The sequence below is a fragment of the Lissotriton vulgaris genome, chromosome 9, assembly GCF_964263255.1.
Source record: "Lissotriton vulgaris chromosome 9, aLisVul1.2, whole genome shotgun sequence".
Lineage (NCBI taxonomy): Eukaryota > Metazoa > Chordata > Amphibia > Caudata > Salamandridae > Lissotriton > Lissotriton vulgaris.
In genome coordinates this window covers 29,924,650-29,945,004 of record NC_141697.1, presented here as the reverse complement: position 1 = coordinate 29,945,004, position 20,355 = coordinate 29,924,650, and the positions used below count along the sequence as shown (strand labels likewise).

Genomic DNA, 20,355 nt, shown 5'->3' with positions numbered 1-20,355 from the left:
TATTTGCTGCGAATTTTGGATTTATAGATATATCCTGCCCCCTACAGATGTTTGATGAGTGGTAGGAACAGTAGTCGCAGCCTGCAAGCCGCTATTGACGTCTCGAAGAATCCTTCCCCTGATGTCCTGCTCTGCCTATAGGGACCGATTTCGAATAGGCCGCTGACTGACCTTGTTGATTCAGAAATGCCAGAAACCGGTCCCCGGGAGCTTGTTTCCTTCCCAGTGTAAGAATTGGCTTTTGTAGTTTGGTTTGCCCTGTTCCCATCATGCAATGGGACAGGAACAGACTAATTTGCATACAGCCAGGTTCTGAAACTGGGATGGTGCAGTGAGCTAAAAAACGGTGTTGGATCTAGCCCGGATCTCTTGACTGGGTGAGAGCTTTCTGCTTAATTCAGAGACTCTGTCCCTCACCACCCCTTGTTGTAAATATGACTGACCTTGTGGCTGGTTATATTGTGGACGGTAAGACTGTGAGGCAGGTGTTTAAGAGGAGTACCTATATTGCTGGTACCCTCCTCTATATGAAGGAAGCCCTCTGCCTCTTGCTCCTTGAAAGGAACCTTGCGCTATTGATGCATCCCCAGCGACTTCACCGTGCGGTGTCCTTTTTTGTGTCTTGGAGAGCGTCATCCACATGTTTTCCGAAGAGTGCCTCTCCATCGAATGGAGGGTCTAAGATTTTGTTCTGGACCTCTGGTCTGAAGGAGGTAGCTCGAAGCCAACCCTGGAGACGTAGGACCACAGCTCCCGCCAAGGAACGAAAAGCGGTTGTGGCAATATCCATTGCACAATCAATAACCTAGGAGGAGGCCCTTACTGTCTATTGCCCTCATTGTCCAGACATCTGCCTTCCTTGTCCGGAGATTTAGTAAGTGCAGCTTCCGAATTTTTAGACTTCCGCTGTGCAGCCTGAGATATGACTGAGTCCGGTTTTGGCTGACTCACTAGGCAAGCCGGGTTATCCTCTGGTACTTTATATTTCCTCTCCAATCGAGGAAACACTGGGACCACTGTAGCTGGGGTCTTCATGACTTTAAGACCCTCTTCCCAAACAGGATTTACAATAGGGATGGTTCTTACAGTCCTTTTTACAGGGCTCCTTAAAATCATATAGGAAACAGTCTGTCTGCGCCGAAGGCATAGGTAGATCAAGCCTCTTGGCCGCCCTTTCCAGCAGATTGTGGAAACCACCAATATCCCCCGGGGGAGAATCCACAGGGACCGGTGAAGGAGTAGGGATAATACAATCATCCCACTCACCATGCGGGTCTGGAAGATCCAGATCACTTTGGTCATCATCCAAAGTATCTTGTTGGATAAAAGGAGTAGTCGGTGGAGGATCGTCTATTTGCAGCGGCGTTGGTGGTGGTGGAACCCGGGGGGTGGAAGGCACTGAGGGTAGTCCAATGGGAACCGAGCCCAGTTCTGGAGCTGCAGCTGATGTTGGAAACCTGAGTTTATAGTCTGATAGCATAAACTGCAAGTCCGAAATCAATCAAGGACGACAGCATACAGACCATCTCCTCTTGATATCCTCTATGGTAGTCCTGGGGAGGATCAGAAGCCTGGCTGCCAAGATAACGTTACAGACTTCGGAAGAAAGGTCGAAAGCTGCCAACTGTTGCCGCTCAATCTCCACGTAAGCAGGTGGAGGCTGGACAGGTTCTGGTGGAAGACCTTCCCCTGCTGCTGCCACAGAATATCCTCCCTAGGGGTAGTCTGATTGGAGGATCGATGTCAATGTGCAAGAGATCAGGATACCAGACTCTTCGTGCCCAGTCCGGAGCCACAAGAATGACTTGGGCCCGGTCAAGCTTAATCTTCTTCAGCACTCTGGGTAGAAGTGGTATAGGCGGAAAGGCATATAGAAGACCGCAACACCACTCGCGACGAAAAGCGTCACCTAGGGAGTGCCGCCTTGGATATTCTGACGTGCAGAACTGCCAACATTGCGTGTTCTCTTAAGTGGCGAATAGATCTAACTAAGGCTCTCTCCGCTGCTGAAAGAAACCTTGCACCACCTCCAAGTGAAGACGCCATTCGTGATCCATCATGCACCAGCGGCTGAGTTTGTCCGCCCTTGCATTCCGTGAACCTGCCAGGAACCTGCCAGGTGTTTATCCAGACTAAGAGCCTCTTGACATAGGGTCCATGACCCCACCCGCCCCGTTTGTTGCAGTACCACGTGGTGGTGGTGTTGTCCGTGAACACCTGCACCAATCTTCCTTTAACAGAAGGAAGGAATGCCTTCAGTGCAAGACTAATCGTCCCTAGATCCACATGGTTGATATGGAGCCCGGACTCCACCGTAGACCAGAGGCCTCTGATCTCCGCCTCCCCCATGTGGCCGCCCCACCCCAGAAGTTATACATCTGTCACCACTGTGAACTCGGGTTGGGAAAGGGAGAGCGATCTGCCGTTGACCCAATCCTGGTTCGTTAGCCACCACTGCAATTGGTGTGCAGTGTCCTCCGAGATCTGGACACAATCGGAAAGATTTCCCTGATGCTGTGCCCACTGGAACTTCAGTTCCCACTGCAGAGCCTGCATATGCTACCTGGCTAAGTCCACCAGCAGGATGCAGGAGGCCATGATGCCCAGTAGCCTCAGGGTCATTGTGACCGAAACCAAAGATAGAGGCTGAAAGATCGTAATCAAAGCCCGAATATCCCAGTCTCTCTAATTGGGAGGATAAGCCCAAAACTGAGCTGTGTCCAGAACAGCTCCGATGAAAAAGAGCTTCTGAGAGGGAATCAGGTTTGACTTCAGCACATTGGTGGTGAACCCAGCTAATGCAGGAGGTTGTCTGTCGTCTGGAGGTGGTAGACAAAAGCCTGGGGTGAGCCCGCCTTCAACAGCCAGTCGTCGAGACAGGGGAAGACCAGAAACCCTGATCTGCGCAGATGAGCAGCGACCTCCGCCATCTCTTTTGTGAACACCAGAGGGGAGCTGGTAAGGCCAAATGGGAGCACAGTAAATAAATTGCGTGTGGCAGGACGGGGATGTGAAAATAAGCGTCCTGCAAGTCCAACGCCAGCATCCAGTTTCCAGGGTCGAGGGTTGAGGGCAGACAGGAGCCAATCACTCAGAGGAGGGGGGCCCTGATTTCAATACAGGCAGAGACCAACAGGGGAAGTACCTGAATTAAATCAAGAACAGAAGGTTCTCTACCTGCACAACTCAATATGTGCAAAAAGTCACTAATCACTAGAACATAACCAGTACATGCCTCATGTGACACCACAACAGAAAAGGAACATGCTTCTTACCAGTATGCATCTGTTCTTGACATGTAGAGCTGCAGAGTTGCACACTGTGCATAGATCACCACCTAGTGTTGGGCCCGGATGTTTGCAAGTTTGTTTTTGCCCTGAAAAGTTCTTTGGAAGTCACGAGATGGGTGACTCCTCCTCTGGAACATACGGCTCCATCCTCAGATTGTTTTTCGCCATTAGGGAAATGATGGAGCTTTGCAAGAAAAGATAGGATGTCCGTGTAAACTGTATCTAACTAAGATAATACTGGAACAGACAAGGGTAGCCGGGGAGGCGGGTGGGCGTGTGCAACTCTGCAGCTCTATATGCCAAGAACAGATGCATACTGGTAAGTAGCATTTTCCGTTCGAGGCATATGAGCTGCAGATTGCACACTGTGCATAGATTGTATAGCAGTACCCGCCATTAGCGGCGACCACCCCTATCTGTTGCAGTAGTTTGAAATAATGTTTTGAGAACGGCCTGGCTCACATTAGCTTGTTGCTTAGTTTGCACATCTAACACAATAGTGTTTTGTGAATGTGTGCGGTGTAGACCATGTAGCTGCTCTGCAGATGTCATCTAGGAGAATGTTACCTAAAAATGCCATTGAGGCCCCTATTATTCTTGTAGAATGGGCTTTAGGAGGAACAGATAACGTTAGTTTAGCTTTGTGGTAGCAAATTTGTATGCATTTGACAATCCATCTAGCGATCCCAGATTTTAATATGGGATTACCCTTGTGTGGTGGTGAGAAAGATAAAAAATTGTTTGGTTTTACGAAAAGGTTGTGTTCTCTCAATGTAGTATAGCAATGCTCTTGACATCTAGGATATGAAGAGCTCTTTCTGCTACTGTTTGTGGCTGCGAGAAGAAAACTGGCAGTTTCACAGATTGATTGAGGTGGAAGGGAGAAATGACCTTGGGTATGAATTTTGGATTAGTACGGAGAACGACCTTATTCTGATGCATTTGCAAGAAAGGTTCTTGAATGGTTAGTGCTTGTAGTTCACTAACTCTACATACAGAAGTAATAGCTACTAGGAACGCAACCTTCCATGTTAAAAATTGCAGTTCACATTTATGTAAAGGTTCGAAGGGAGGTCCTATTAGCCGTGTGAGAACAATGTTTAAATTCCACACTGGTGAAGGTGGTACTCTGGGAGGAATTATTCTCTTAAGGCCTTCCATAAAGGCTTTAATAGCAGGCACTCTGAAGAGAGATAGATGCTGTCTGTTTTGAAGATATACTGCTATAGCTGCAAGATGTAGTCGAATAGATGTGTAGACTAAGTTACATCTTTCGAAGTGCAGTAAATATCCTATGATGGGTTGAATAGACACGTCTAAAGGATTAATATTGTTGTTGTGACAATATATTACAAAATGTTTCCACTTAGCTGCATAGCATGCTGTAGTGGTTGGGAGTCTAGCTTCTTTTAGAACATTCATGCAGACTGGAGGAAAGTTTAGATATCCAAATTCTAGGATTTCAGGAGCCAGAACGCAAGGTTGAGCTGAGCTGGGTCCGGGGTGCCTGATCTCACCACGGTTCTGTGTTAAAAGGCATGGAGACAGGTATAGTTTTGGGTGTGGCACTACAGACAGTTGTAGCAGTGTGGTGTACCACGGCTGTCTGGCTCATGTTGGAGCAACTAGGATGAGGGTCAGAGAATGCTGCTGTAGTTTGCGTATTGCTAGTGGCAGGAGTGGTAGAGGTGGAAAAGCGTACGCACATTTTTTTGACCAGTTGATCCATATTGCATTGCCTTTTGACAGTGGGTATGGATATCTGGAGGCGAAGCTTGGGCATTTTGCGTGTTCGTCGGTGATAAGAGGTCTATTTGAGGTTGTACCCACATCTGAAAGAATGGTTGGAGAACTGTCGGATGAAGTTCCCACTCGTGGATCTGTTGTGTCTGACGACTTAACAGGTCTGCTATGGTATTTTGAACTCCTGGGACATGATGGGCTAAGAGGAATAGGTTTTGAGGTATAGCCCACGCCATATTTTCTGTGCTAGCTGAGAGTTGCAGGGAGTGTGTTCCTCCCTGTTTCTGTATGCAATACATGGCTGTCATGTTGTCCGTGCGGACTAACACAGCTTTGTTTGATACTTGCTGTTGAAAAGCTTTTAGTGCTAGGAATATAGCTAGTAATTCCAGATGATTGATGTGGAGTAACTTTTGTTGCAGTGTCCACCTGCCTTGCGTGGTGTGTTGCAGTAGGTGGGCCCCCCATCCAAAAAGCGATGTGTCTGCCGTCAAGATTATTAGAGGAACTGGCTCTAGGAACGGTCGTCCCTTGGAAAGATTTTTGGTGTTCCACCACTGCAGAGAGCGATGAGTCCAACCGTCTACCAACACTAGGTCTGTTAATTGACCTTGAGCCTGATTCCATTGATGTGATAAGCATTCTTGGAAAGGACGCATTTGAAGTCTTGCATGGGGCACTATGAAAATGCAAGAGGCCCTCATCCCTATAAGCTGCATAAACACTCGTGCTGGAAGGGAGTCTTGTGGCTGAAACTTTGTGAAAAGAGTTTGCATGCTGGCTATCCTTATTGGAGTGGGATAAGCTGGTGCTGTTGAGGTGTTTATTGTGGCACAGAGGTACTGTTGTACTTTGGATGGTTGCAGATGAGACTTGGTGTGATTTATTGTGAACCCCAAGTTGTGGAGCAGTTGGATTGTGGCATGGGTGTGTTCTACGCACTAGTTGTATGAGATGGCTTTTATGAGCCAGTCGTCGATGTATGGGAAGACGGGAATGTGCTGTCTTCGTAAATGTGCTGCCACTACTGCTAGGCATTTGGTGAATACTCTTGGTGCTGAAGTGACTTCGAATGGGAGTACTTTGAATTGATAGTGCTGCCAGTCTATTACAAATCTGAGATACTTTCTGTGAGCTTTGTGCATGGGAATGTGGAAGTATGCGTCCTTTTTAGGTCTCGGCTAAGCGCGCAGAAGCGCGTTCTCGCCGAGAACCTATTGTCGGCGGGTGTGCTTCCCAGGAGACAGACACTCCTGGCCGCGCGCAAGGCGATTCCAAACTGGCTCGCCGTGGCTGTCTCCTGGGAAGCGCAAACATTCACAGGCACACCTCCTCCTGCACGCATGCGCACACACACACACAAGCACACATACACGCACGCACACAGAGACACTCCCCCTCCACCCCCCGCAGTCGCACACAGAGACACACACACATCGCTCCTGCACGGTCGCTCCCCTCGCTCCCTTGGCCCTGGAAGGAGTACTGGTATCGTTAACTGCTCATTTTTAATCATCACTGCGCTGCTAGCATTGACTGGATACTGCGCTCCTGCACAGAACTGGTTCCTTTACTATCTGCTGCCTGCTGCACATATTAAATGTCATAGCGCTTCTGCACGCAATTAGAGCTTACATTTACATGTGAGCTGCCTGGCATTTGTTTTCTTAGCGCTTCTGGCCGGACCCACCAGTGGTGTGTAACTTTATGATAATAGCTCAGGCTTGACTCGGACTGTGCCCCGGTTTCGTTTTGAATCAGCCCGCCACCATCTTGTTGTTGTTGTCAGCTCTCCTGGCCCGCCTCTACCTCCCCGAGACCGCCTCCCAGCGGCCCCTCCCATGCTCCGCCCCCTCCACTATCCATTAATGTCAGATGTCCCAACGCGCAGCGTCCACGCGCTACGGCCGCGCCGAAGGTGCGCCAAAGGTAAGCCCGTCTACGCCCGTCCGCGCCTAGCCCGCGCCCAGCGCCAGACCCCCTGGCCCTCGCAATACCCAGCCCTCCCGCATTACTTAAGACGCCTCCACCCTCCTAGCCCTTAACCCCGGCCGCTCCCCCAACTGCGTCCAAGCCGCTCCTGGACTCACCCATGGACCCTTCTCTTGCAACTCCTGCAAGTTTGACGGCACCAAAACCAGCTCCTCATCCACCAACACCAATCAGAGACCTGACACCAACCACCTAAAATGCATCCTGCTCAACACCCGCTCGGTCCACAGACACGCCATCGACCTCTGGAATCTACTCAACACCATCTCACCGGACGTCGCCTTCCTAACAGAAACATGGATGAATGCCTCTTCAGCCCCAGACATCACCATTGCCATCCCGGAAGGATACAAGATCATCCGTAAGGACCGCATCGAGCAAACAGGAGGAGGCATCGCTATCGTCCATAAGAACTCCATCCACATCTCAACCAGTTCTGACGCCAACCTGGCCAGCGCCGAACACCTCCACTTCCAGATCCACACCGACCCCAAGACCACACTCAGAGGCACCCTCCTCTACCGGCCTCCAGGACCCCGTGCACAATTCAGGGACCACATCACTGACTTGATCCCCCCTCACGCCCTCCCCTCCGAGGACTACATTCTATTGGGAGACCTCAACTTTCACCTGGAAAAGAACAACGACAGCAGCACCACCACCCTTCTGGACAATCTTGCCAACCTCGGACTCAAACAACTGGTCACTACCCCCACCCACATTGCTGGTCACACACTCGACCCTATCTTCACTTCCAGCAAACATGTCTCCTTCAGTCACACCACAGCTCTTCACTGGACAGACCACAGCTGCGTTCACTTCACATACAATAAGACCACAATCCACAACCATCCTCAACCCACCATGCGAAGAAACTGGAACAAAATCACCATCGACCAGATCTCCTCATCGCTTCTTCAAAACCCTCCTGTCCACTCCTCAAACCCCGACCAAGCAGCCATTAACCTTACCCAATGGATATCCAACAGCGCCGACATCCTAGCACCACTGAAAAAACGTCAAAGCAAACCAGGCAGCAAAAACGCCTCCTGGTTCAACGATGATCTTAAGAAATCGAAGAAACACTGTCGCTCCCTCGAGAAGGCCTGGAAAAAAGACCCAAACACCAGCACCAGGGACGCCTTCAAAAACGCCACCCACATACACCACCAACTAATCCGGTCTGCCAAGAAAGCCGCATTCAAAGACCGTCTAGATAACAACGCCCACAACAGCAAGGAATTATTCAACATCGTTAAAGAATTTACCAACCCTTCAGCCAACTCCAACGACATCACTCCCTCTCAAGCCCTCTGCGACTCCCTAGCTTCCTTCTTCCACAACAAAACTGCAGACATCCACAACAGCTTCGACAACCAACCCGGAGACCAACCCACCCAACCTTCTGCCGCACCCTTGAACATCCTCAATGACTGGAACCCCATCTCCACTGAGGACACCATCCGCCTGATGAACTCCATCCACTCAGGATCCCCAACTGACCCATGCCCTCACCACATCTTCAACAAAGCAGACTCCATCATAGCTCCACACCTCCGAGACGTCATCAACTGCTCCCTCTACTCCGCCACCTTCCCGGAAAGCTGGAAACACGCAGAACTCAGCGCCCTTCTGAAAAAACCCACAGCTGACCCCACCGAACTCAAAAACTACCGCCCCATCTCGCTTCTTCCATTCCCGGCCAAAGTCATCGAGAAAGCTGTCAACAACCAACTCGCCTCCTTCCTCGAAACCAACAAATCCCTCGACCCCTCACAGTCCGGCTTCCGAGCCAAACACAGCACGGAGACCGCCCTCATCGCAGCAACAGACGACATTCGAACTCTACTGGACAATGGAGACACAGTCGCCCTCATCCTCCTCGACCTCTCCGCTGCCTTCGACACAGTCTGCCATAGCACCCTTCTACAGCGCCTCAGAAACGTAGGAATCCAAGGAAAAGCACTGGAATGGATCACCTCGTTCCTCACCGGAAGAACACAGAGAGTCCGCCTCCCACCATTCAAGTCAGAGGCCTCTGAAGTCATCTGCGGCGTGCCACAAGGATCGTCACTCAGCCCCACCCTCTTCAACGTATACATGAGCCCCCTTGCGGCCATCGCTCGCCAACACAATCTCAACATCATCTCCTACGCGGATGACACTCAACTGATCCTATCACTCACCAAAGACCCTAACACCGCCAAAACCAACTTACACGAAGGAATGAAAGAAGTAGCCGAGTGGATGAAGCACAGCCGTCTGAAACTGAACTCAGACAAAACAGAAGTCCTCATCCTAGGCACCTCCCCCTCCGCCTGGGATGACTCTTGGTGGCCAGAAGCCCTTGGAAAAGCACCCATCCCGACGGACCACGCACGGAACCTGGGCGTCATCTTGGACTCCTCACTCTCGATGACCAGACAAGTCAACGCCGTTTCATCATCTTGCTTTAACATTCTTCGCATGCTCAAAAAAACATTTCGCTGGATCCCCACCGAAACCAGAAAAACGGTCACCCACGCACTGGTTACGAGCCGACTGGACTACGGAAACACACTATACGCCGGTACCACCGCAAAACTCCAGAAAAAACTCCAACGCATCCAGAACGCTTCAGCCAGGCTCATACTAGACATTCCGCGTAAAGAACACATCTCTGGTCACCTGAAAAACCTCCACTGGCTCCCCGTAAATAAGAGAATTACCTTCCGCCTCCTAACCCACGCACACAAAGCACTTTACGAACTTGGACCCGAATGCCTCAACACACGACTGTCCTTCTACACCCCCTCCCGTCAGCTACGATCCTCCAACCAAGCCCTTGCCACTGTTCCTCGCATCAACAAAACCACCATGGGAGGTAGATCCTTCTCCTACCTGGCAGCTAAAACCTGGAACTCTCTTCCCACCTACCTTCGCCTTACTCAGAACCACCTAGCATTCAGAAAACAACTTAAAACTTGGATATTCGACAAGTAATTCCCCACCCTTCCTCTAGCGCCTTGAGACCCTATGGGTATGTAGCACGCTATATAAATCTCTTGACTTGCGCACACACACACACACTCTGCGGGTTTTCAAGGGGTGAGAGCCCAACCGACCCCGGCATCAGCGCCGGGGGTCGGGTCCTCAGCATGGCCAGGCGGGTGTTTGCCGAGCGGCGGAAAGCCGCGCCACCCCCTCCCCCCCACAGGTGAACAATAGCCCTCCCCCAGCAGTTTGCATAGGGGCTGGGGGCGTGACATGCGGGGAAGTGGGAGATAGACGGGCCTTGCTGCTCCGCCTCCACGGGTGACTGCCTTCTCACTTCGGTTCACGTGAGGTGGCTCTAGATCTCCGCTATGTTGGGTTAGGTTACAGCGGAAGGACTGTGATTTTTATAGGATTCCAGCAATTTAAGATGCTGGAACGCGGGGATGGTCGAATGGTTAGATCCCGACAGCGTGACTCTTGCGCTGGGGAAGTTCAAATGCCGTCGCGGGCGCAAAAAAAAATGCCGGCCGTGCAGTTACATGGTCCTTTCCTGGTCCAGCGTTCAGAACAGGCAGCGGGGCCTCATGTACAGAGGTAGCCACAGTTTTTTTTTTGTTTTTTTTTATTGTCAGACTTCCCCTTCCACAACCTGCCCTGCACCCCCTCTCCCCTTCAGCCCCCGTGCGCCCCGCCATAGTGGACAGCCCGTAGCCTAATGAAGTAGGGGATCAGCCCAGGCGTGTGGATTAAATAACACCCCGTTTGACTTCCTGGGCTTCGGGCGCAGACGTGTTTGCTGCCCTTCTGGTTTTTGTACAGCAGCATTTGTCCTACTACAATTTTCGACTTGCTTTTGTTTTACTGGTTTTCCTGTGCCTTGGCTTCTGAGCACATTAGCATATTAAGCAATATTTTTATTTTCATGTAGCTTATTACCCTTTTGTGTAGTCGGTACGGTTCTCCTGCGGTAAATAATTATTTTAATCAGCATGCTTATAACAAGCAAGACTAGCACTCTATATTACTGCCAACTTTGCTTAGCATAAGCAACAGCTAACCATTCACAAACAATGTTTATATACCAATTGCAAATTAAAAAAAGAATTTAATGCAAAGCATTGTCATTTACAATGCCAGTAACTCAAACTTTAATGCTGCAAGACCTATTGCATTGTAAATGCTTGTTCTAGAGTAGCAAGGAAGTCGTTTAGTAATAGGAGAGGAAGGATTTGTTGGAGTGTGACCATGTGAAAATGGTCTGACTGGATGTATATATTTAGCGGTTTGAAGTCCAGAATAGGCCTTCGAGAGCCGTCCTTTTTTGGGATAAGAAAGTATAGGGAGTCAACCACCTTGTTTTGTTGGTGCAGAGGAACTGGTTCTATTGCACTCTTTTCTAGCAAAGATATTACTTCTAGCTTTAACATTGATAGATGTTCTTGTGACATTGGACGCTGTTTGGGTGGTATGTTGGGGGGGGTAGATATTAGTTCTAGACAGTAACCTGACTGAATAATTTGTCGCACCCACCTGTCTGATGTGATGTTGATCCAGGCAGGAAGGAATTGTTGTAGTCTTCCCCCCACAGGAGTGGAATGTTGGGGGGGAGCGGAGGAAAGTCACTGGGTAGGGGCGGAGGCAGAGCGGAAGTTGTTGGTTTTGCCTCTGCCTTTGTTGTTGTTACCCCTGTAACCCCCTCACTGGTAGCCCCTAGTGAATGTGGATTGGCTAGGGGTCTTGTAAAAAGTGGAAGGGCTTTTGGAGGAGTAGCCTCCTGCGTGGTCTCTATATGGCGAGCGACAAAAAGAACGTCTGTGAGCTTGCAGCTGCAAGGCTCGGATAGATTTAAGCATTGGCAAAATGGCAGTGGACCTTTGTGTGCTATCAAAAGTGTCCAAAAGGAAATCTTCTTCCACAGTATCAGTGTGTAAGTCAATCCCAGTGCTACTGGGCAGCTCTTCAGACTGGTGGGTTAAAACCTATAGTATCCTCTGGTTGGGAAGGCCTGGAAAGATATACATCGTCTTGTGTGACGTAAGGCACATCAGGGGTGTTATAATCATCCCATGGGTTAGGAGACTGAGGGGGACTATTGGTCCCTGCTGGGTCATGTGCACCCCGACCTGTGTCATCAGCGTCTGTATCTACATCATCATCTGGGTTAGTGGATGGTGTAGGCGAATGATGTGGTGGAGGAGGTGTAGAAGGAGTAACAGTATGGGGAGGTGGTGGAGAAGGGACCCTTAATGGAGAGGTTGCAATGTCTCTCTCCTTTGGGGGAGGTGGAGATGCAGGCGCCTCCAGTGGTCTCTTTTTGGAGCTCAGAGCTAGTTGTCCAGTCTTAGGATCATTTAGAAGAGTCTTTTGAGTAGGATCTGGTGTAAAAAGCTGTTCTGTCTCTGGCAGATCCTTCGGCGTCGAAGTTCTCGGATCCGGAGGTTTCTTCGGCAGAGACTCGGTAGCTGGTCTAGAGTCTTTTGGCTTAGTATGACCTTTTGAAATGTCTTTTACCGAAACGTGTTTTTTTCGGTTCCGGGTGTTTTTTCGGCTCCGAAGCGTGAGAATCGGGACCTTTAGGTGGTTTTTTACTCGGCTCAGAGAGCGGTTTCGGCATCGATGAGCCAGTGCCAGTCTTCGGCGCAAAGTGCTTAGGTATCGGAGCAGTGGTCGGCGTGGTTGAGGAAGATGGCTTCTTTTTCTGTGTCTGTATGGGATCGGCACCGGGAATAGGCTGACTCGAGCAAGAGCCGCCTGAAGGCTTAGTAGGTTTCTTTGCCGAGACCGAAGGCAGGGCGTGGGAAGCAGTCTCTGAGTGTGCACCCGGGCCCGAAGGTGAGGGTGTGACCGAAGCCTTTTTTGAGGGTGTCGAGGAAGGGTTGTGGTCGACGGTCTTACTTACGACCCATTGAGCTGGAGTGATGTCCTCGACGTCTGAGTCTTTGGCATCAAAGGAGCGGGCACTTTCTTCGGCCTGCTGGTATTCTGGCACGTCAACGCCTTCTTTGAAGATGTCGTCGGGAATCGATGCTATGAGCGAGCCATTGTTCTTCGAGCTAGTCGGTCCCGAATCGTCTTTTTGGAGCGGAAAGAGGCACAGGCGGAACAGTCTTTGGTCTCGTGCTCCGGTGAGAGGCAAAGGTTACAAACCTCATGTAGATCTGTGGGGGGAAACTTCGACCCACATTGAGGACACTTCTTGAATGGCGTCCTTTCCATGAGCCAGAGAGTAAGGTCTAGGTCATCCGAGCCCGATGGCGGAAAAAAAAGAATCTGAAGATGTAGCCGATGTCCATGCACAGTATGGTCCAGAGGAGGAGTCACCCATCTTGTGACTTCCAAAGAACTTTTCAGGACAAAAACAAACTGCAAGCATTCGAGCAAAACACTAGGTGGCGATCTATGCACAGTGTGCAATCTGGAGCTCATATGCCTCGAACATGGGAATTATCAAAAGACTTTTATTGTAATGTAATGCTGTGGGACAACATTTTTTTAAATATAAATATCCTTTCAAAAATAATATACGATTAAACACATCCCACAACACATTCACTCAAACCTCAGCCATACCTTCTCATAAACTCACATACTCTTACGCCTAACAATGTCAGACATTCAGCCAAATACAATCAATATATACATTGATAGAGTCCCCCTATGTATCTAAGGTTACATGCGAGGCCTTACAGAAAGTACAACTGTGCCTCGAGGAGAAAAAACATGTCAGAACCTAAGAATCAGTTAAACAATTAAAACACAAATACATTTTCATGAAATAATGAACATTCTTGGAGAACACACAGGGGGACTTTTCCTATCAAAACAATTTGACGATTAAATCCAGCGCCAATGTGCTTTTCAGTGTTAGACCCCGATGTGGGTCTCACCTTCCTCAGGGCGCATAAGTCAGCTACACAACAACAGTGGGATGTGCCTTAAAAAAAGGCAGGAGTACAATTGGTGAACTGGGGGTATTGGACGAGTTCCGTGTCTTCTCAGGCTGCTCGTTAAATGAGGCCGATCAAATGAGTGATTCTGCAAACGGTCCAAAGCGGAAGCAGGTCCTGGAAAATGAGAAGAAAAGTAGACACGGAATGGCCCACCCCGTGAGGGATAACACGGCGGGCACTAAAATACATGGGATGTTCCAACATCTTTTCAGCGGGATATATGTCAGAAGAACGGCGTGATGGCCGAAGCGTTGCCTGCCTTGTCGCCAAACAAGCGACAGCCATCAAAGGGCGTGTCCAAAAGTGTAGCTTGTACATCACCAGAAAAGTCAGTGGACCTCAGCAAAGCATAGCGTCTCAGGGCAACCGACATTGAAATCGCCCTGCCCCGCGAGTCGGCGTGGTCCAGTCCACATCTTATGGCGAACTTGGCTGCGTCTCTCCCTTCGGGAATGTATGACGTTACAACGCAGTTTTTACATCGCAACATCCTCTACAACGCATTCCATTACATCGCATGACAATACATCGCATTTGAAAAAACTACCTTAACAACGCATTCCAATACATCGCATACAACCTTTACAACGCATACCATTACAATGCATACCATTACATTGCATTTAAGGTAAGTATTGGATAGTATAGGGGTAAAAAATACTATTCTATTCCAGGGGGTGCAACAGTAGGGTAAGTGTTGGATAGTGTAGGGGTACTATGTGTTGTAATTGTATGCCTTATAATGGTATGCGTTGTAATGCCTGTGTGGTAGTGACATGCGATGGAGTGCCAAGCGCTGTAATGGTATGCGTTGTAATGTGTGCGTTGTAGTGACATGCGTTGTAAAGGATGTTGCGATGGAATGACTGGGTTGTAAGTGTATGCGATGTAATGACAGCACCTGCACGACCGTGTCTCACACAAAATGGGATTAACGGCCCAAGACACATGCGGTGTTCACCGACCCTATCAGGTGGAACGGTAGGGAATGCACCCTTGGAAGTTGAGGATTTGCCCACCAAGTTCTCGAGGGTAGGGTGTTAGGAGAGGAAAATGGGGGTAAATGGAGCTCAAAGGAGGAGGAACATGGGAAAGTGCAACACCGGGCGGTGGCGTCGGCCTTTCATCCTAGCCACAGTGGCCCCTGTGTTGGGCTTGGACCAAGTGCCTAAAAGGATGTCCGTGAGGGCCTCATTAAGTGGCAGCAGGGGCTCTGAAGAGGCCGCTGCCGGTTGAAGAACCTCGGTCAGAAGATTAGTCCTGACGCCACCGTAGGAAGCTCAAGGTGTACGGCCTCAACCGCCCTACAAAACACCACTGCGTATGATGCACCCTCCCACTTAGCCATGGTAGGGGGAGATAGAATGCAAAGGTCTGGAGAGGTGTCCAGACCACTGGCCTCACCCAACTGCTCTCTCCAGTCCGGTTCTTCTAACTGGTCTGCCAGAGGGTCCACAGACCCCTCCCAGTCCTCCTCACCCTCCACTGGTAGCCACTCAGGGTAATAGGGAACACCAGGTGAGAACAGGGGTACAAAGGTAGCGGTCAGTGCCAGTACCGATGTCGGTCGACGCTGGTCCGGCTCTGTGGTGTCCACATCAAGTGGGAGACTGGGGTCAACGTCGGTTGGGGACACAATCGGCGTCGGAGGGGTGGCGGAGATGTCGGCAATGGATTCAGCGCCGGAGGTGGTGTCGGCAATGGATGCGACGCCGGAGGTGTCGTTCGGTCGACCAGCAACAACCGGAGTCAGGCCTGGATCCCTGGGGGCCCTGCGGAGCCGAAGCCGCCGGCATTGAAGGCCTAGAACCCCCAGCCGAGTCTGTGGGGCTGGCAGTTGAGCCGGCAGAGTCGGGCAGCCCAAAGATGGAGTGGAGGGCTTCACAAAATCTACGAAGTGGGGCAGGGGTCGCTGCGGCTCCCGGGGAGGGATGGAAGGTCAGAGTCGACCCAACAGGGCCCTCAGGCGGAGCTGGGCGACTACCTTCTGCATCCTGTGTCGCACCGGCTGATGGATGGGGAGAACACTAAAAGCAACTGTGCTTCTTTGCCTTCTTCTTGTGCTTCAACTTACCGAAGACGAAGACTTTGACAAGGAGTTATGGCTCCGCGACTGGTTCCACAACCTCTCTCTCAACCGAGACCTCGAGCAGCGCGGTGCCAACTGCCAGGCTTCCAGTAGCTTTTAGGACAGCTCCCGCAAAGTCTTCGGGGCCATGGCCCGGCAGTCGGAGCACAACTTCAGGTCGTGGTCGCGCTCCAGACACCAGAGCCACACAAGATGAGGGTCCATCACCAGCTTGTGGCAGGAGCCACAAGGCTTGAAGCCGGTCTGCCGAGATGACATCCCTGTGCACCAGGAGTTGGATGATTTTAAAAGATGTTGACAAAAAGTCCCCCAAAAAAAGTAAAGTGACTCGAGGTACTGCTCTCTCCGGATATGCGCTGGCTGGTGCGGAAAAAGAAAGAACGGATGTTAGCGCGCAGTGGCTGCGTCTAAGTAGATACTGCGAAGTCATTCTGGCGATCACGACCCTAACGAACGTGGAGTCGATCAATGCCACTTACCAACGTGCATGGGTATTGCTGAGGAAAATATTCACCAGATCCAGTCAGACGCCTGGGGGTAATTCTAAGGTGAGGAATCCATAACTAATAGTCTCTTTCAGATAAAAGGCTTAAATGAGAGAGCATTGTCTAACTTGACCCCCAGACTTTTCGAAAAAGTAGGTGGCACGGGGGGGCACCCATTTCAGGCGGCCGCAGATGGATCCAATCCAGACAAACATAATGAAGCACACAATTTGGGAGTGAAAAGTCTAGTTAGGCGGGTAGCAGTCTAAGAATGTTATAGAAAAGAATCAGTTGAACACTCCACTAAGCATCAGATGAAAAGACGGGTCACTCCATAACATTTAACTGAGCAATCACCAGTATTTACTAGTAGTGGTAAGAGTATGTCCTTCATTTAACTACAGAAAACAACACTTTGAGTGAGAACTGCCGCTCTCTACACGATTTCAGAGACGTGTTGCACTTTCCCATGTCCCTCCTCCTTTGAGCTCAAACTACCCCCAACCAAGAATTTTATATTCAGCAGCTGTAAAACAATGTCCACATAACTTGGGGTGCAATAATGCAAAATCAGCTTCAATTTTATTCCCCCAAGAAATTAATATTTAACATTTAAAATCTGAACAGACTGCTGAAACAGAGTGCTTGCTTTGGACCCCCAATTCCAGAAGCAGTTGAAAACAATTCTGGTGGACCCTGAGGTTTAAGACTTCCTGAGACCTGGTTGTGGAGACAACGAAACCATAGTGGGGAGACAAAAAGAAAGAACAAATACAGTCTTGGAGGTGAAGCAGTTTTGAAAATGAATCTCAATTGTCTCAAGAGGCCATCTTCAGATTCCAAGAAGCATTTAAATATTGTGTTACAGTGTCACATTTGGCTGCTTAATATCAGAGGACATATCACTGCACTAGTGTGCCATACCATCAGACACAGTTCGACGAGGGGTATGCATCAAGCCACATTATACTCAATTGTAAGTGCAGTGATAGACCGTGGAAGTGCTCCTCTACTTAAGCAACAGCCGCCATAAGATTGGTCCAGGAAGTAGCAGGAAATACAGACTGTTTGTTAGAATCACAACATCAAGATCTACTTCTCAAAGCCTACAAGTATGAACTGTCAGTAAGTATAAAATAAAAATAATTTAGGATGCATACATACCTTTCTTGTTTTAATGCATATTCTAACATCTTTATTCTTCTTACTAAGTCTTTCTTCAAATTTTCTTGGCCTTTCCTTTCACCTTGTAAAAACGCTATCCGAGCCTGAAAAAAAAAATGTATGTCTATATTTCTTTTTAATACAAATAAGGCACTGACTATTATACAAGGACTTGAACACATTAGATCCGATTCCATCAAGGCCTTAAACTCAACTATTTACAAGCAGAATTTTAAAAAAGGCCTCGCCAAGACTGTCCAATGCTGAAATGATTTTTTCAGCACTGGGCCATTTTTAAGCTTAATATTTCAATTGCACTAAGGCCCAAACAATTCAATCACACATTAATACAGCAACGAACCAAAGAGCAGGAAGAAGGAAGAACAATTGTTACTTACCTGTAAACGGTGGTTCTCCAGTATTGGTGTCTTTCATATTTCATATGCTTGAATATTCCCAGTCATCGAAGTGGGAGCCCCACGGTAAATAAATTAGCAATAAAACCAACAATATATGTATATAGAAACATAATTACATACATTCTAAAACCATAAATACTTAGAAGTACCAAGGTTAGCATAAACACATAGGAATGCATTAGAAGAAGAAAAAGTACTCATAACCTATCCAAGTCATTATGTTAGTCCAAACTACAGCCAATCAGGCGCAAGCACCCCTCTAAAACCTTCTCCTCAGAGGCTCAGGCCCTAAGATTTTCATAGCACCAAAGTGACAAAAGAGTCTAGGAGGAGAAGCGAGCCCCTGCGGGGAGGTGGGTGGGTCGCATGTGAATCTATGAAAGACACCAATAATGGAGAACCACCATTTACAGGTAAGTAACATTTGTTCTTCTCCAGTATTGGGGTGTCTTTCATAGATTCACATGCTTGAATAGAATAGTGAGCAGTGATAGATGGCCGCAAGGCAAAAGAGCAGTGCATAAGCCTACTATGCATCGAAAGCACAGAATACTGCCAGACAGATAAATGACTATACAGGCGGAGGGAAGGAAAGAGGCTCACCTTCTTTGAAAAGATTACGAAGCACCACTTGGCCCACTGCTGAATCAGCTTTGTTGATCGTCTCAAGACAGTAGTGCTTTGTGAAAGTATGCCTGCTGGACCACGTGGCTGCTTGGCATATCTGGTGAATCGGCACACCCGCAAACAGGGCAGTAGAGGAAGACATTGCCCTGGTGAATGAGCCAGTACAGAAGATTGAAGAGGCTTGCCTGCCTTCTGATGACAGAATGAGATTGCTGAGGAAATCCAACGTGCAATAGTTGGCTTGGTAACAGAACGCCCCTTGCCCATGCGTCCGTAAGCAACAAACAGCTGATCAGATTTACAAAAAGGTGCTGTCCTGTCGATGTAGAATTTAAGGCATCTTTTAACGTCCAATGAATGCAAACGTTGCTCCGCTGGAGATTGAGGATAGCGAAGAAAGTCGTTAAGAACACTGGTTCATTGAGGTGAAAATCAGTCGGCACCTTAGGCACGCATGTCTGGTTGGTGCGAAGTATGACACAGTCCGATTTGAATTGATGAAAATGAGGCTGAATGGTAAAGGCATGGATATCACTCACGCGACGTGAGGAGGTCAGGTCAAGAAGAAGTGCCTCCTTCCAGGTCAGAAATTTCAAATCCGCCTTGTGAATGGGCTCAAAAGGCGCCTTCATCCATTGCCCCAAAACAACATTGAGATGCCAGGTAGGAGGAGGACGCCGAATGGGCGGGCACATCCTGAATAATCCCCTAAAAAATTGTCGAATGGCTCTGGAAGAGTAAAGAGAAGAAGAACCATCCTGCCGTAAACGAGAGATTGCTGCCAAGAAGACCTTCAAGATGGAGTGAGAAAATCCTGATTGCGCTAACTGCAAAAAGAACGTCAGAAGCTGAGTAGGAGTGGAGTGCACAGGATGGATGTTGGTAGAGGCACACCAGTGACCGAACCTCTTCCACTTTAGCTTTTATTTCTTCACTGTGGAAGGAGCTCTTGCCTTGGTAATAACGTCTCTACATGCTGGAGAAATATTTAGATTTGAAAATTCAAGGTGCTCAGGTTCCATGCCGATAATTTGAGAGAGAAGGGGTCCGGATGACAGATCTGACCCCCTTCCATTGTGAGGAGAACCGCTCGAGGACGAAGGAGGATGGGTTCGCACTGTGAAAGAAGCAGCAGCTCCGAGAACCATGCTTGTCGAGGCCATCTGGGAGCGATCAGTAGAATGTGGCACCGCTGTCTCCGCATTTTCCACAACACTCGCGGAACCAGTGGAATCGGTGGAAAAGCGTAGGCAAAACGATTGCACCAGTCCATGAAAAGGGCATTCCCGCATGACCCTTGATGGGGAAGCCAACTTGCATAAGACGGGCATTTCCGGTTCACAGGGCTCGCAGACAGATCCATGTTCAGGCGACCCCACAGCCGAAAGATGAAGTCCAGAGTCGGCTGATGCAACTCCACTCGTGGGTCAAGAACGCGGACCTGCTGAGGGAGTACGCCAGGATGTTGGAGATGCCTGGTAGGTGAACCGCAGTCAAGGTAATCTGGTGACGGCGCGCCCAGTCCAAAATGCTCTGTGCCAGTTGAGAAAGGAGCGGCGACTTGGTGCCGCCCTGTTTGATCACATAGTGCAGACTTGTGGTATTGTCTGTTTGAATGAG

At 49.2% G+C, this 20,355-nt stretch overlaps 1 protein-coding gene across 3 annotated transcripts in view; it reads right to left on the bottom strand.

The window, feature by feature from the left end:
• STRN3 (striatin 3) overlaps window positions 1-20,355 on the bottom strand; it is a 1,097,014-nt gene that overhangs the window by 942,736 nt on the left and 133,923 nt on the right. For all 3 annotated transcript variants that reach the window (XM_086936977.1, XM_086936979.1, XM_086936980.1), the window contains exon 2: window positions 17,690-17,793. In XM_086936977.1, the coding sequence (XP_086793103.1) occupies window positions 17,690-17,793 (104 nt within the window). The remainder of the gene's footprint in view (window positions 1-17,689; window positions 17,794-20,355) is intronic.